The sequence below is a fragment of the Phacochoerus africanus genome, chromosome 12 (assembly GCF_016906955.1).
Source record: "Phacochoerus africanus isolate WHEZ1 chromosome 12, ROS_Pafr_v1, whole genome shotgun sequence".
NCBI classification, from domain to species: Eukaryota; Metazoa; Chordata; class Mammalia; order Artiodactyla; family Suidae; genus Phacochoerus; species Phacochoerus africanus.
The window spans coordinates 15,351,205-15,365,663 of record NC_062555.1 but is presented as its reverse complement, the minus strand read 5'-3'; the positions used below and the strand labels follow the sequence as shown (position 1 = coordinate 15,365,663).

General features: G+C 42.5%; 1 protein-coding gene across 3 annotated transcripts in view; it reads left to right on the top strand.

The window, feature by feature from the left end:
- The first annotated feature begins 274 nt into the window (after positions 1-274).
- Positions 275-14,459, top strand: part of RAB3GAP2 (RAB3 GTPase activating non-catalytic protein subunit 2) — a 96,065-nt gene continuing 81,880 nt past the window's right edge. For 2 of the 3 annotated variants that reach the window (XR_007131166.1, XM_047754671.1), the window contains exon 1: positions 275-496. Coding sequence is in view for 1 of the 3 variants with exons in the window: in XM_047754671.1 (XP_047610627.1) it covers positions 382-496 (115 nt within the window). In the remaining 2 variants the exon portion in view is untranslated. The remainder of the gene's footprint in view (positions 497-14,459) is intronic. The other variant, XM_047754672.1, reaches the window with a different exon arrangement.

Genomic DNA, 14,459 nt, shown 5'->3' with positions numbered 1-14,459 from the left:
CTGCCAATTGTGGCAGGTCCAGGAGACTGGTTGAATGACTCAAGGGCCGGCGTCCAATTAGATCATCTCTGGCTAAAAGCCACAAGAAAGAAGACGTTTCATCCCCCGGTGCAGCCGCAGGACTGGGACCAGAACCAGCCCCAACCTCCACGTCGACGCCGCCGTCGGTCACGTCACGCGGGCCGCCCGCGCATGCGCAGCGCTCGGACGGCGGCCCCGCGGGCGCTGACGGCTTCCGGCCTGGTGTCCCCGCCCCCGCGCGGCTCCTGTTTCCCGGCTCCGCGGAGGAGGAGGCGGCGGCGGCGGCGGCGGCGGCCGCGGGGTGGCGGGGGAAGGGGGTGGCGAGGCCAGCTGGATGCCCGATCGGGGGTCCCCGGAGCCATGGCCTGCTCCATCGTCCAGTTCTGCTACTTCCAGGACCTCCAGGCCGCCCGGGACTTCCTCTTCCCTCATCTGCGGGAGGAGACCCCCAGCGGCGCCTTGAAGAGGGACCCCAGTAAGTGCCCCCGCCGCCCCCGCACGCCCTGATCGCTGGGTCGAGTCTCCCACCAACTGCGCGACTCCGGCCCCCGGCTCCTAGCTCCCCTCGCGGATCCCCTGCTCTCCTCGCCCTGGGGCCGCGTCCGCCCTGCCTGCGTCGGCGCCGTCGTCCTCGCGCCGGAACCGCCCCGCCCTCTGGCCGGACCCTGCGTCTCGCCTCCTCTGGTCCCGGCCGAGCGCTCTTCCCACCCCCGCTCCCCGCGCTCTCCCGCGTGTCTCCTCCGCCTCGCGTGGCTCCAGCCCCGGCGCCCAGCTCCGAGGTCGCATCTTCCTCCCGATTCCTCGCCAGCTGTCAGCGCTCTGGCCTGGCTTTGCCTCACCCTCCGCGCTCGTCCTTGCCTGGGACCGTGGCCTTCCGCTGCCGCCCTTTCCCAAAGTGTTTACCATCGCCCGCACTCTGCCTTCTTCCGTCAGCTTTCCTCCGGTTCACATTTAGAGAACGAGTGATTGACAGGTGAGGGACTCCTAAGGTGATGCGTAGGCGTCTCCTACGTAAGGACGCGGACCTGTCAGGAGGTGGGAATCCACATCGGGCCTGAAATTACAGTAGCGTGGCCATGAGACGTTAATAATTTGCTTTCTTGAGATGAGGAGCCTTCCAACCTGTTATTATCATCAAACAGTGCCACTTGCCCACGTAGTATAAAAGCGCAAGTCTGGTTTATTAGCGGCTGCGTAGTTCTAAAGAACTTCGTACATTTCTCCTGTTGAAAAGGGTGTGTGTTTTCTGTTTGATTTCTTTGTATTTCCACTCACGTGGCTTTGTAGTAAAAGCCACTTGTCCGAAGCACATTTGGCTTTGTAGTAGAGTGCTCTTACTTTGTGCTCTACTGGAAGGGTGATGAAGTTCCACTACATAAGCTCCTTTCCTTTTTTAAATTTAGAAGGCATCAAATCAGACCTGTTTAGGAGTATTTCCTGTGTGCCAGTCAGCAGTGCTGCAAATCAAATAAGGTTGATAAACTCTGTTGTCTCGGCCCTTATGGTTGACCGAGACAAGTGCGTGAGCTTGTACAGTACAGTGTGATTGAGATGCACAGATGGCACTAGGGGATACTTTAAGTGGTGGTACTTAAGCCTCCCTAGAAGCCATTGAAGTAGGAGTTAGATGAACAGGGAGAAGTAGCGGCGTTTGCTGAGCAGAGGAAGGCAGGCCTGAAATGGCATGATATTTAGAGAGCTCAGGCAGGCGGAATGACTGAGAAAGAGGATGCCAGGAAAAGAGAGGGGAAGGGAGATGAGCTGTGAAGGTAGCAAGGAGCTTGATCATGGGAAGCCTTGCAGAAGGAGTGGGATGCTTCCGAAAGACATTGAGCAGGTCAGATTTGTGCTTAATCAGCACAGTTGAATCAACCTGTCAAGTGCTTTGGCAGCTGTGTGGAGGAGAGATAAGAAACAGGGAAATTGGTTGGGAGGTGATTCCAATAATCCATGCAAAAGTCAGGCGGGCGTAAACTAAAATAGCTTCAGCGGAGCTTGAGAGCAGGAGCCAGCTTAGAGAGATGCTGGGAGGGAGAATCTGCAGGACCTACCGGAGATCTGGGGCTGGTGAGTGAGAGCACTTGAGGATGCCTTTGGCTTGGGCAAGGGTTGAGAATGAAGGAGGTAGGTTTTGGATGTTTTGCATCTTAAACGTCTGCAGTTTGTGCAGTTGTGAATGTATGCAGTGAGTCCAATTAAAAAGATCCAAAACTTAATAATGATCCCGGGGAAAGAGGTGTTCATTTGGGAGTTACCAGCAAAATAGTATCGGTCAGCCTCAAGGGTTATGTATGCAACCCTTGAAATGAACTTGGGACCCAACATGTGGCCTTAGAGGAGCATTGAAGTTGAAGCGTCAAAGAGAGGTTGATGGAAGAGGACTGAGGAAGAGCAACAGAAAGAAAGGAAAAGCAGGTGAGAGTAATGCCCCAGGAGTGAGAGCAAATTGGATGCGGGGAATGGCAGCACTTGCAAATGCAGCAGAAGATGGAAACAGGCTCCTTGGTTTGGGGAAGGTGGAGGTGACTGGGACGGGAGGGCTGTCCTGGCGTCAGGGAAGGTGTGGAGGCAGGGGGCGCATTTACAGGATATGCGGACTGAAAAAATGCCCATTTTCAAGGAGTCAGGTTGTGAAGGATCGTGGACATAGGGCTGTAGGCAGGAGGTGTAGAGAAAAGAACACATTTTCTGTAGCCCACGGCCCCTCCCCTGGTCCAGCCACCATCCTCTCTCACCTGGGCCGTTGCACCCTGCTCATCTTACAGATCATCCTGCTTCTACTCTTGGTTTCGTTTCTTTTCTTTTCCCTTTCCTTTCCTTGATGCACCTGCAGCATATGGACGTTCCCAGGCTAGGGGTTGAGTCGAAGCTGCAGCCGCCGGCCTACACTGCAGCCACAGCCACACCGGATCCGAGTGGTGTCTTCCATCTACACCACAGCTCACGGCAATGCCGGATCCTTAACCCGCTGAGCAAGGCCAGGGATCAAACCTGTATCCTTACAGAGTCAGTGCCGCGTTCTTAACCCGCTGAGCCACAATGGGAGCTCCTATTCTTTGTTTCTTATAATCAGTTCCCAAAAGCAGTCAGAGTGAACTTTTAAAGTCAATGGAATCATAACAATTCTCTATAACCTTCTATGGCTTTCGATTGCACTTTTTTTTTTTTTAAATCTGAAGTTGTCACAGGGCTTACGAGGCCCTTGAGGCCCTGCTTCTTGCCACTTCTCTTCTTACACCTCATCCCCTTCTTCCCTTATTTCTCATGCTTCAAAAACACGTTTTCTGGCTCCTAAATCAGCCAAGGCCATTTGCGCCCGAGGTCTTTGGCCTTGCTCTTGCCTCCTTGGCTGTTCTGTGCACAGCTCTGCATGCTCGCTGCACTGGGTCATTTATGTCTCAGCATCTCGGCGTTTTCTGACCGTCTGAGATGGTCACCCCGCCCCCTCGATCTCATTTGTGGCACACCGTCATTTCATCTTGTTTATTTTCATCACCAAGCCTACACTGTCCAGTACGTAGTCTGTAGCCACAGCTAGCTGTCGAAATGTGCTAGTTGAAGAACTGATGCTGAAGAACTGAATTTTTAATTTTACTTAACTGTAAGTTTAAATAGTCACATGCGGCTAGTGGCTACCCTATTGTATGACACAATAGTAGATGCTGAAATTTAGACACATGCAGATGAAGTACTTGTCCAAGGTCAGACAGGGAAGGGGAGCCTTAGACCATGACCTTGGACCAGGCAGTTGGGAATATAATCGTACCCCAGACATCTAGATGCATGGGTTTGCAAATAGGATTTAATTTATTACGCTTTTAAATAAAATTCTTAGGTGTATGAATGTTGGTGTTGACCGTGGCTACCAGCAGATCAAGTAGAAGAGCCTCCTAAGCAGTGAGCCTCTTCTTGCCAAATCTGTATTTTACAGTTAAAATGGTTCTTTCATTTCGAAATGAAAATTAGGAAAATTGCTGATCCTATTGTAGGTAGTTTACATGGCATTCTTGGAATGTCTTCAGCTGCGGATTTCAGTGGTCACTCTGGGCCGTCTTTTACAAAGCATCAGGTTTTGTACGGAGCGCTTCATTAAGAAAACCTGCACCTAAGCTTTTGTGAGGGTGAAAATGTTCAGAGTAAAAGCGAAATGATGATGGTGTTTGGCTTTGTTTTCCTTCGTTTTGTTGATCAGTGTTATAGATGATTGCTTTATTGGGAAGAAGAAATCATGATATTTCATTTTATTTAGCTTATATAGTTTTCTTATCCCAGCTCCTCCCTAGTGGATATGCAGAACAAAAACAAAAATACGAAAGAAACCTCAGTTACTTGTCATGCTTTGTCCCAGGCAAGTGATCATCTTGAAGAATTGGTTGGTTTAATAATTGTTTTCATTTTAATGTGGAGAGCTGCCGCAGACATAGTGATACATGGGCAATGAAAACTCTGTACTGCTCTCTTTTATATTTGAATTATCAGAGAATAACAGTGTGACTTTGTTAGTTTTTATTGCCATTATGAAGTGAGATGATCTTGTTTTGCTTTAAAAGAGATCTTGGAGCCTACTGTTTCCCACCGTTTACACTAGTGATAAATGTCAATAATTGCTTCTCCTCAGTCAAGGGTTACCTATTTTAGACATAAAATTTGGTCTCGTACTTTGGAATTTTAAATAGTAGTTTGAGTCCCCACCCAACCTAAAGTGACATAATTTCCAGTGCGCATGGATTTCTAAACTAGAGCTGATATTTATAATTAATTTAGGCAAAAAAAAAAAATGTACAGAGAGGGAGAGTCTGAGTATTCAGAAGTATTGTAGGTATTATAATACTGTGGATCTCTTAATTTCCCTAACAGCAAAATAATTTTCTGTTGACATGCTGAAGAGACAGAGGAGCTTTCTTTCTTGCCTCTTTTATCAGAAAGATAGGAGATAGAGCACACAGGGAGTTGCCTTTGTGTCACCAATTCAAGTTATGTTTTACTCCAACCACTGGGAAAAGTGTGCTTTTTAGGATAACCTAAAATCATGGACTCACTTTGCGTGGTGGGATATTTCTTATAAATGGTATAAAATACCTGTCTTTTTAATACCTAATGAAAATTCTTTTTCTTGTTTGTGATCATACTGGGGAGAGAGGAGTAATCTGAAAGAACATTTATAGGAATTTCAGGAAATCTATAGAGTTTGATTTTGTTAGCTGTTTAAAATTGGAAGAGGATCTTAGATAAATTTTTGTCTGTGTGGAAATTGACACCTGAGCAGTCTTTAATTCCTTTATTCCGCTCATGTCTATTGAACACTTCCTCTGTGTAAGCACAGAGTAGTCTTAAAAGGTAAATAGCATAGATTCCTCTAGTCAGGGAGCTTTCAGCCAGTAAAGGAAGTCTGTATGTAAAAGGGGTGTTAGAGGAGTTCCCGTCGTGGCTCAGTGGTTAACGAATCCGACTAGGAACCATGAGGTTGTGGGTTCGATCCCTAGCCTCGCTCAGTGGGTTAAGGATCCGGCGCTGCCATGAGCTGTGGTGTAGGTCGCAGATGCGGCTCGGATCCCGCGTTGCTGTGGTTCTGTGGTCGGCTGACGGCTGCAGCTCCGATTCGACCCCTAGCCTGGGAACCTCCATATGCTGCGGGAGCGGCCCAAGAAATGGCAATGTCAGTTTCCAGATACGCCTATGTAAGTGCCTACTTTGCTACTCTACCTTCTCCCTCTTTATAAACAAAAGGCTGACCTCTCACACATTCAGAATTATTACAGGAAGTTGCTCCAAGGTGTTTAACTGCCCCCCACCCCCGCTGCAAGACATCGTAAACTCTCCTATCCACCTCAACAAGGGATTTCCAAATAATTTTTGATATTTATGTTTTATGATAATGTGTGTTGGTTTCTGCTTCTAATAATTGCAAGAAGTCAGGTAAGAAAACTTTTAATATTTAGAGCCTTTGATCCCGGGAAAACTTTTTTCCTCAATTCTTATCTCTTTTTGCAGAGAAATTTTTGGACAGATGATACAGATCTGTATTACATTAGAATAGCATTCTGTGGAGGAAATGGAATGGAAATAAGAATTCAAGGAGAAAAAAGGACTCAAAATTTTTCTTAGAGAAGATCATCCTATTTTTAAATGGGTGTTTGTGGGCATTTTTTCCTGTTAGTATTTAGAAGCCACTGAATAAATTTAAAAGGATGATATAACTTTATCTTATGTTTTTAGTATATCAGAAATTACCTTTTTGTACATGGGATCCATATTACTGAAAAACTTCTCAGGTGTATATAATCAAAAAGTTTGAAGCCATTCTCCTGTAGGGCTGTCATTCCCAGCCTTTTATTTTTTTCCATTGTAGCATGCATAAAAAATTGAGACATAGGCCCTGAATAGTGAAAACACTTTTGAAAAATGAAAAAGTTGGAGGACGTATACTTCCTAATTTGAAAACATATTACAAAGCTACAGTAATCAAAAAAGTGTGGTACTGGCATAAAGGCAAACAAGTAGAATAGTGGAATAGAGAGTCCAGAAATAAACCATTGTGAATAAGATCAGATGATCTTTGACAAGCGTGTCAAGACCACTCAGTGGGGAAAGGACAGTCTTTTCAACAAATGGTGTAGGGAAAACTGCACATGCAAATACAAGGGAATGAAGCTGGACCTCTATCTTACACCACATACAAAAATTAACTCAGAATGGGTTAAAGATCTAAGTATAAGACCTAAAACTATAAAACTCTTAGAAGAAAACACAGGGGTAAAATTTCATAACATTGGACTCGGTGAGTTTTTTGATTTAACACCAGAAATACAAGCAACAAAAGCAAAAAATTGACAAACTTTAAGACTTTTGTGAATCAAAGGATGCAGTCAACAGAGTGAAAAGGTAGCCTATGGAATGGGAGAGGATATTTGCAAATCATACATCTGATAAAGGATTAGTAGCCTCCAGTATATAAAGAGCTCCCACAGGCCAACAACAGCAAAAAACTTCCAAGTTAAAATCGAGCAGAGGACTTGGAATAGACATTTTTTATAAGATATTATAGAAAGGGTTACTAAGCATATGAAAAGATACTTAATTTCACTAGTCATGAGAAATGCAAATGAAAAACCACAGTGTCAGCAAAGATATGCAGAAACTGGAACTCTCTATGCTGTTGGTAGTATTGAAATGGCACAACTGTTATGGAAAACAGTATGGTGATTCCTCCAAAAACAAAAACAAAAACAGAACTACTAAATGATCGAACAATCCCTCTTCAGGGTATATATCCAAAAGAATTGAAAACAGTGTCTTGAAGAGATATTTGCACACCCACAGTCATTGAGGGAGTATTCACAACAGCCAGGGGGTGAATGCAACCCAAATAAATGTCCATCGACAGATGAATGGATAAACAAAATGCGGTACATACAGATGGTGGAATTTTTAATTCAGCCATTAAAAAGAAGGCGATCCTATCACATGGTACATGTGAATGCCCATGAGGACGCCCCGCTATGTGAAATACTACCCACTTACCAGAAGATACACGCGTGCTTGCATTGACATGAAGCATCTGAAGTAGTTCAGTTCATGGAAACAAGCATGAATTGTGGTTACTAGGAGCTCAGGAGAGGGACAGCAGGGGTCTTGTTTCACAAGTGTTGGTTTCAGATTTGCAAGACGGAAAGGTTCTAGAGATGGGTTTCACAACAGTGTGAATGTACTTCACGGAACTGTGCCCCTAAAATGCTCAAGATGATTTTAATGTGTTTTTTTTAATATAGTAAGTATATATATCAATTAGTATGTAATAAAGATTAAAGGTCATTAAAAAAAAAAAAAAAGCTGCTCATGGTGGCACTGAAGTGACCTGTGGAAGATTGCAGTAGCCCCAGTCACTATGTGGCTGTCCTGGGAGCTGAGAGTGTCCTTGTCTGTCTCGCCCGTAACCCATTTGCAGTTTACTGGGAGTCTTTGCTATAGGCGGAGGGTGGCCATTGATGGCTTTCAGCAGAAGTATGGCTTTTCGACATTTGAGCTGCACAGCGATGTATGTGGGGGCTGTGGAAAGGGTTCGTTGGGTAGTGCAGAGTTAGAGGTTGGTGACCATTTAGGAGATGTTCATCCAAGGCCACAGCAGGACCTTCAGGAGTGAGGACAGGACAGAGGCAGGAGTGACGCTGATGGAGTTTGAAACGTGCTTGAAACACTAGTGGGCGTCTACGGAAGGAATTTGAGGTGAGAAATAGGATGATCAGATGAGTATTTTAGAGACATTTCTTGGTCAGCAGAGAAGAGACTGAATAGGAGTGGTGGGTTGAAGTGGAAATCGAATAACCAGTTAGGTGGCCTTTGCAGTACCTCCCCAAAGGGGAGACAGTCTTTTCCTTAGATTGGTGTTCTTCAGATGTTATTTAATGGTCTACACAGTGACAATCCTGGGACCATAAGACAGCAAGTATTTTTGAATGACTGCTCTGCTGATCTCACTGGAGACTCTTGAGACCCCAAAGGAACTTTGCTCATGAGAAGGAATCCTCGAAACTCTTAGGTGTCTGCCATGCCGTATCCCTCCTTTAAAAAGAAGGCCAGAAACTGTCCCTTGAACACAGATCACTTTCCTTTGTCATGTGAGCCTAATTCTCACAGAGAAATTCCTTAGAAGAGAGAACCTCAGGTCTAGAGCGAGAGAGCGAGAGTGAGAGAATCACCCATTAACACATTGCTGCCCCCCTTTTAAAAACTATGTAAGATCAGATATAAAGGCTACCTTCTGGCTACTCATATCCCACCTTCTAGATGTTAAAACTTTAGTTTTATCCTGTCTAGTATGGTAGCCACTAGCCACATGTGGCTATTTAAATTTAAGTATAAATTAAGTAAAAATAAAAACTGAGTTCCTCATTCACACTAGTTACATTTCAGTGGCCGCATGTACCTACCTCCGGGCTACCTAATTGAACAGCACAGATACAGAAGGCTGAAATCATTACAGAAAGTTCTGTTATAAAGTGCTATCTTCATGAGAATCTTCCAGACTTTTCTTCTTAGGCAGCAAACACACATGCTGCTTGGGTGTTTTGTTTATCTATTTAAAGTTTTATCTTATGGCCTCGTTTTTGTAAAATGTATGTTGTGGACCTTCTTGATTTTATTTTGTTTTTTTTTTTAGGGCCGCACCCATGGCATATGGAGGTTCCCAGGCTAGGGGTCGAATCGGAGCTGTGGTCACTGGCCTACACCACAGCCACAGCAACGACAGATCCAAGCCGCGTCTTCGACCTACACCATGGCTCACGGCAATGCCAGATCCTTAACCCACTGAGCGAGGTCAGGGATTGAACCCGCAACCTCATGGTTCCTAGTCAGATTTGTTTCCGCTGCACCACAACGGGAACTCCCGGACCTTCTTTAATTGTTTAATGTCAGCATCTTTTCAAGTCTGTACGGACAACTCTCTGATGTCCACACAGTATTCCAGTGAAGACTCTGCCAGGTTTTAGTTAACCATTTCTCCACCAATGAACATTTAGATGATTTACAAGACTTTTGCTGTAAGAAAATGCTCCCGTAGGCATCCTTATACATGCTTTACATATGATGCTAATATTCCTGTATGTAAATTTCTGGGATTGGAATTGCTGGATAATAGAAATGCATGTTTTTTAATGGTTGATCACAGTTGCCCATTCTTGTTTCTCTAAAAATTGGCTGGATGCATTTCTGTCCATGAAACACTGAAGTGCCCATTTACACACATACTTGTCATCTCCCTCTGTTATCAGTTTCTTTGGTTTTTGCTCTTCTGATAAATAGAAAATGATTGTTGTGTGATGCTAAGATTACTATCACACTTTATCTGTATTTTTTTTTTTAAAAGCAGCAACCAATCACAAGATGAAGCTGGTCTTGCAAGCATTTAGCCTAACTATAAGGAAAGTTTTCTCATGGTACAGTAATTGAATATTAACTGAGGAAGATACTGAATTGGCTTTATGCAGAAATTAGCTGTAGGGAGCAGTATTTACATACTCCACCCTCGTTTACTTTCCTTACATTGTTTTCTGCTGCTCTGGATAGAATAAGTCAATACCACAGTTATGAATTGTAGGAAACAATTATAAAAGATAATAAGTTCTATCTAATACACCAAATATAGCACTGCTCTTAATGATTCCCTTTGACAAGTTAAATGAGTAGAAAGAATAGGATATACTCAGGTTCTTCAAGTTTATAGACTTGTTGTTTTTGTTCAGATGAGTCTAAAGATTTCTCAGGTTTGGGAGCAAAGGAAACGTTTATTTTTATAAATGTTTTAGGAGAGGAGGATACACTCTGTTTCTGCTAAAAGATATTTTCAGTTCTGTCATTTGTGCACTGACTATCAGAACATTCTTTCTATGTGATATGGGAGGCCACTTATTTGACAACAGGAGTCATTAGAATTCTAGAACTGGAAGAGACTTTATAGATCTAGTCTGATTCGATCATGGTGTTTGGAATTAGAAATGAACTCTTGCTTTTTGAAGATGGAGTAGCCTCCTCCTCATTTAGATTGCTACATATCTGTAGGTGCTGAAAGGAAGATGCTAATACGAAATTTATATTCCCATCTTCTATTTCCCTAGAAATAGAAAAAGATTAATAATTGAGTCATAGGAAATTAAGAAGAAGCTTCTCTATTCTTTAGTCATTTTTTGCCTTGTATTGCTGTGTGATGCTTTCTGTGTCTTGGCCAAGAAGAGTCAACTAAAATTTGTTCCACCGCCTGATTTATTTACAGATCATAGATTCTAGAGGTTTATGGTCTTTATAGAAATAAGTATATTATCTCTGATTTTTTTCTTGTCTTAGAAGAATGGAAATGAATTTGCTTCAGTGCTAATAAGATTTTTTGTTAGACCATGGAGATTAAATTAAGTTTTCTTTTTTTCTAGCATTTAATGATTTCAGTTTCTCATTCAGTTTTTGATCTTGACATGCTCATATTGCAAAAAGCAAATACTGTCAAATTAATTGCACACTTTTAGAATTCAGTTCCCTTTCTAGCTTCAGGTTCTTGTTAAATCAAAACCAACACTCGGTTTATGAAGACAGACTGTTCAGAAGCAAATCAAAATAATGTATATTTTGAAGAAAATAGAGCTATGGAAAGCAGAAGTTGAATTTCTTATTTAAGCTTTTATTGGTAGAGAAATTCATTCATTGGAAATATCCCTAAAAAGGTCACCTAAATTTTTTTTTGAAGATAGGATTACAGTGTTTTCTCTATAGTTTGAAGGTTTCAATGACTGTATCATTTATCAAGTGTGGAGCTGAACAGTTTTTTTTTATACTAGTATGATCTAATCTCTCAGGAAAAAAATTCTCTCCAGCAGGAGTTGTGGTTACATTTTATATTTTAAAGTCATTGGTTTTATTCATTCAGGCAAAAACATTTAACTTGGTAAGGATAAGACCAAGGGTTTATATTTATGTGGCCAATCATTCTGGGCACTTGAAAATAGTCTTCCTGGGTGATGGTTTTAAGGATCCTGGTCCCAGGAGAGTCCCTGTGTAGACCATTAAGGAAAGCCTTTGAATGCTTCTCTAAATTCAGAGAAGGTAAGAATTGAAAAGTCAAGGTATTAATCAGTGAGGAGGTAGTTGGTTTTTTTGTTACCATGACTTGCAACTTACTCTTGCTCTTTTTTGTTTCTTTCTGTACATATTGGTTGGTTGGAGATGGGTTTTGTTTCTATGGAGAGCAAGTATAAGGCAAGGGGAGGTACGAAATAAGAGGGAAGGGTAATGTCAGCAAATGAGGTAAGCTAACAAAATAATCTAAGCTGGCAAACTTCTTGAATGACTTGAATTGAATCCTCAATGCCATCCTTGATTTTTTGTGAATTTTAAGGGAAAATGGCTAAAAATGTGAAAAGAGTAGACTTTAAAGGAAGCTCACCCCTCAGGAAAGTTTTGCTGCTCCCCCCCCCCAAATTAAAATTCAGAACTAAACAGAAATGTCTCATGTACTTGGAAATGCCATTTTTTTTTTCCAGTAGGTTGTGCAGGAAATGAGGTGGGAAAGCCCAGTTAAAACATGAGCCTTTGGAAAACAAAACAAAACAAGCCTTTGAACTACCTTGCCTATAGTTCCTGCGGTCCCGATGTAAAATTGTTGTAAAATAACTGCTTTAGGAGCAGCATCTGGCAGATGAGTCATAGCACTAAAGTAACAAGACTAAGGAAGCCTTCTCAGGATCTGTTCCTAGCTGTCTCCTATAGGTGATAAATTTGCTATCTTTAGCTGATTTTAGTATAACCTACTTTATTCACTATTGGGAAAAGGAATATTTGCATAATAGTGCACAGACACAATTCAAGAGTGGTATGGATATTCTTATTCTTTCTTTTTTTTTTGCCTTCAAAATGATGTGTTTATTTGGGAACTCAGTGTCCTTTGTAATTATTTTTAAAGTTACGACACATGGTGTTGTTTTGAAATGTTGAAATATACATTTTGTGTGTGTGTGGAATATAAAGATCCATGAATCCACATCAGGCCAGATATTTTGAACTACATTTCTACAGGATCTTTTTTTACATAATCAAGTTCTGCCACTTAGACTTGAATTAGAACAACAATACTCTGTTTTTCCTATTCTTATGCAAAACTAAAGCTAAGAATTGCTTTTTAATTATTTCTTTTTACTAGTTAAAATGGAATGAATAGCGAATTATAAAATGTATATATTTAAAATTTAACATAGAAAGCTTATGTGAAGGATGGTTTTGATCTGGTGTATAGTCTGTATATCAAGTTCATAAAGTTTAATTTTGAATATTTGTGGAAAGGCAAAAGGTTTAGAGTCAGTAACTCATTTGTTCACTGTATTTAATAATGTTAAACTAAATCTTGCTGCTCTTATAGGGCTATATGGGGAAGAGTTTGGGTAAGAAAGTCATTTTCAAAGACCTTATATCCTAAAGGGATATACATATTTATTAAGTATTTATGGTGTTCTCGAAGGTACTTATATATGTGTGTGTAGGAGTTGGCACACGCACAGTATACGTGGTCCGTGCCCTCCAAGGCTTAGTGGTTCATGGTGTTGACAAGGTGTGCCTTTGTGATAAGCAAGGTAACAATGCAGTGAGTGACCCAGGGCAGTTTCTAATTAAGTTCTGAAAGAAAAATATAACCAAATGCTCTGGTTTCACAAGAGGGAAAGGTCCCTGGTGGACACAAGAAAACTCCGTAAGGAATTTGAGTCCCCAAGGTGCGGTTGGATTTGGAGCAGGTGGGGCGGGGGTGGGGGGGTGCGTTCTCGTTGACAAAGATGGGGTGGGCGGAAGCCAAGGGCAAGGAGGAGGACTGAGGAGGCTGTGTGTGGAGGGTGATCCTTGAACAGCATGAAGGGTGTGTGTGCCAAGCACTGTCCCTAGTGCTTTACAGGTGTCACCTCCAACAACAGTGCGAGGTCCATTCAGTTACTAACTCCATTCTGCTAAAGAGGACGCTGCGGTGTAAGAGATGAGCTGAATCGCTCAAGGTCATAGCACTCTTCAGGGCTGAAGCTGGGTATGCAGCCCAGGTTGCCTGGCCCTGGAGACATACTAGTTAGTTGTTCAGACTTTGCTGTTTGATGCTGTAGTCGCGGGCCACACGTGCCCAGGAGCGCCTGAAATGAGGCTGGTCCCAACCGAGATGTGCCCTCAGCTTGAAGTGCACATCAGATCTTGAAGACTTTGGATCAACAAAACAATGTAAAATAGCTCATGAACAACTTAACGTTGGTTACATATTGAATTGACTATTTTGGCTATATCATATTAAATGAAGTATGTTATTTAAATTTCACCCATTCCTACTTTTTCAATACGGCTGCTCATCAGTTTAAAATGGCATGGGTGGCTTGCATTATATTTTTATTGGCTGCAGCTGCTGAAGACTGTCCACCAGAGCGTGAAGAGACTAATTTGAGCGAAAGAATAGGAACAAGGGGGAGGGCAGACAAAGGAAAAAAGGAAATTGAGGATCATATTGGGGGAGCATTGACGTTTATCCTTGAAGCTGGTGTTGCCCAGCGCGTGATCTGGGGACGATTTGCCTCACATTTTCAGGGTAGGGCCAACTCTGAAACTTCAGCCGTCCCTAATTCATTGTTTTAATCTCTTTCTTGCAGAGATTTTAAGGCCGCCTAGACAGGAGAATCTGCAAAAGAGAGCGTAACTCTGCTTTTATAAAGGCAGTGAATGTGGATACCACTTGCTTAATATTCCAGTGTTGTTGAACTGGACTTGAGCAAAATAAAGGATACAGTTCACGACAGTGTCTAAATTTAGAGAATGGCTTCTGCAGATGGAATAGTTGCTACTTATGTATTTCATAAATGGGAAAAAATGCTTAAAATTACTGTACAATTTATAGCCTAGCCTTTGACCCAGACGAATGCCACTTGGCTCGTTGG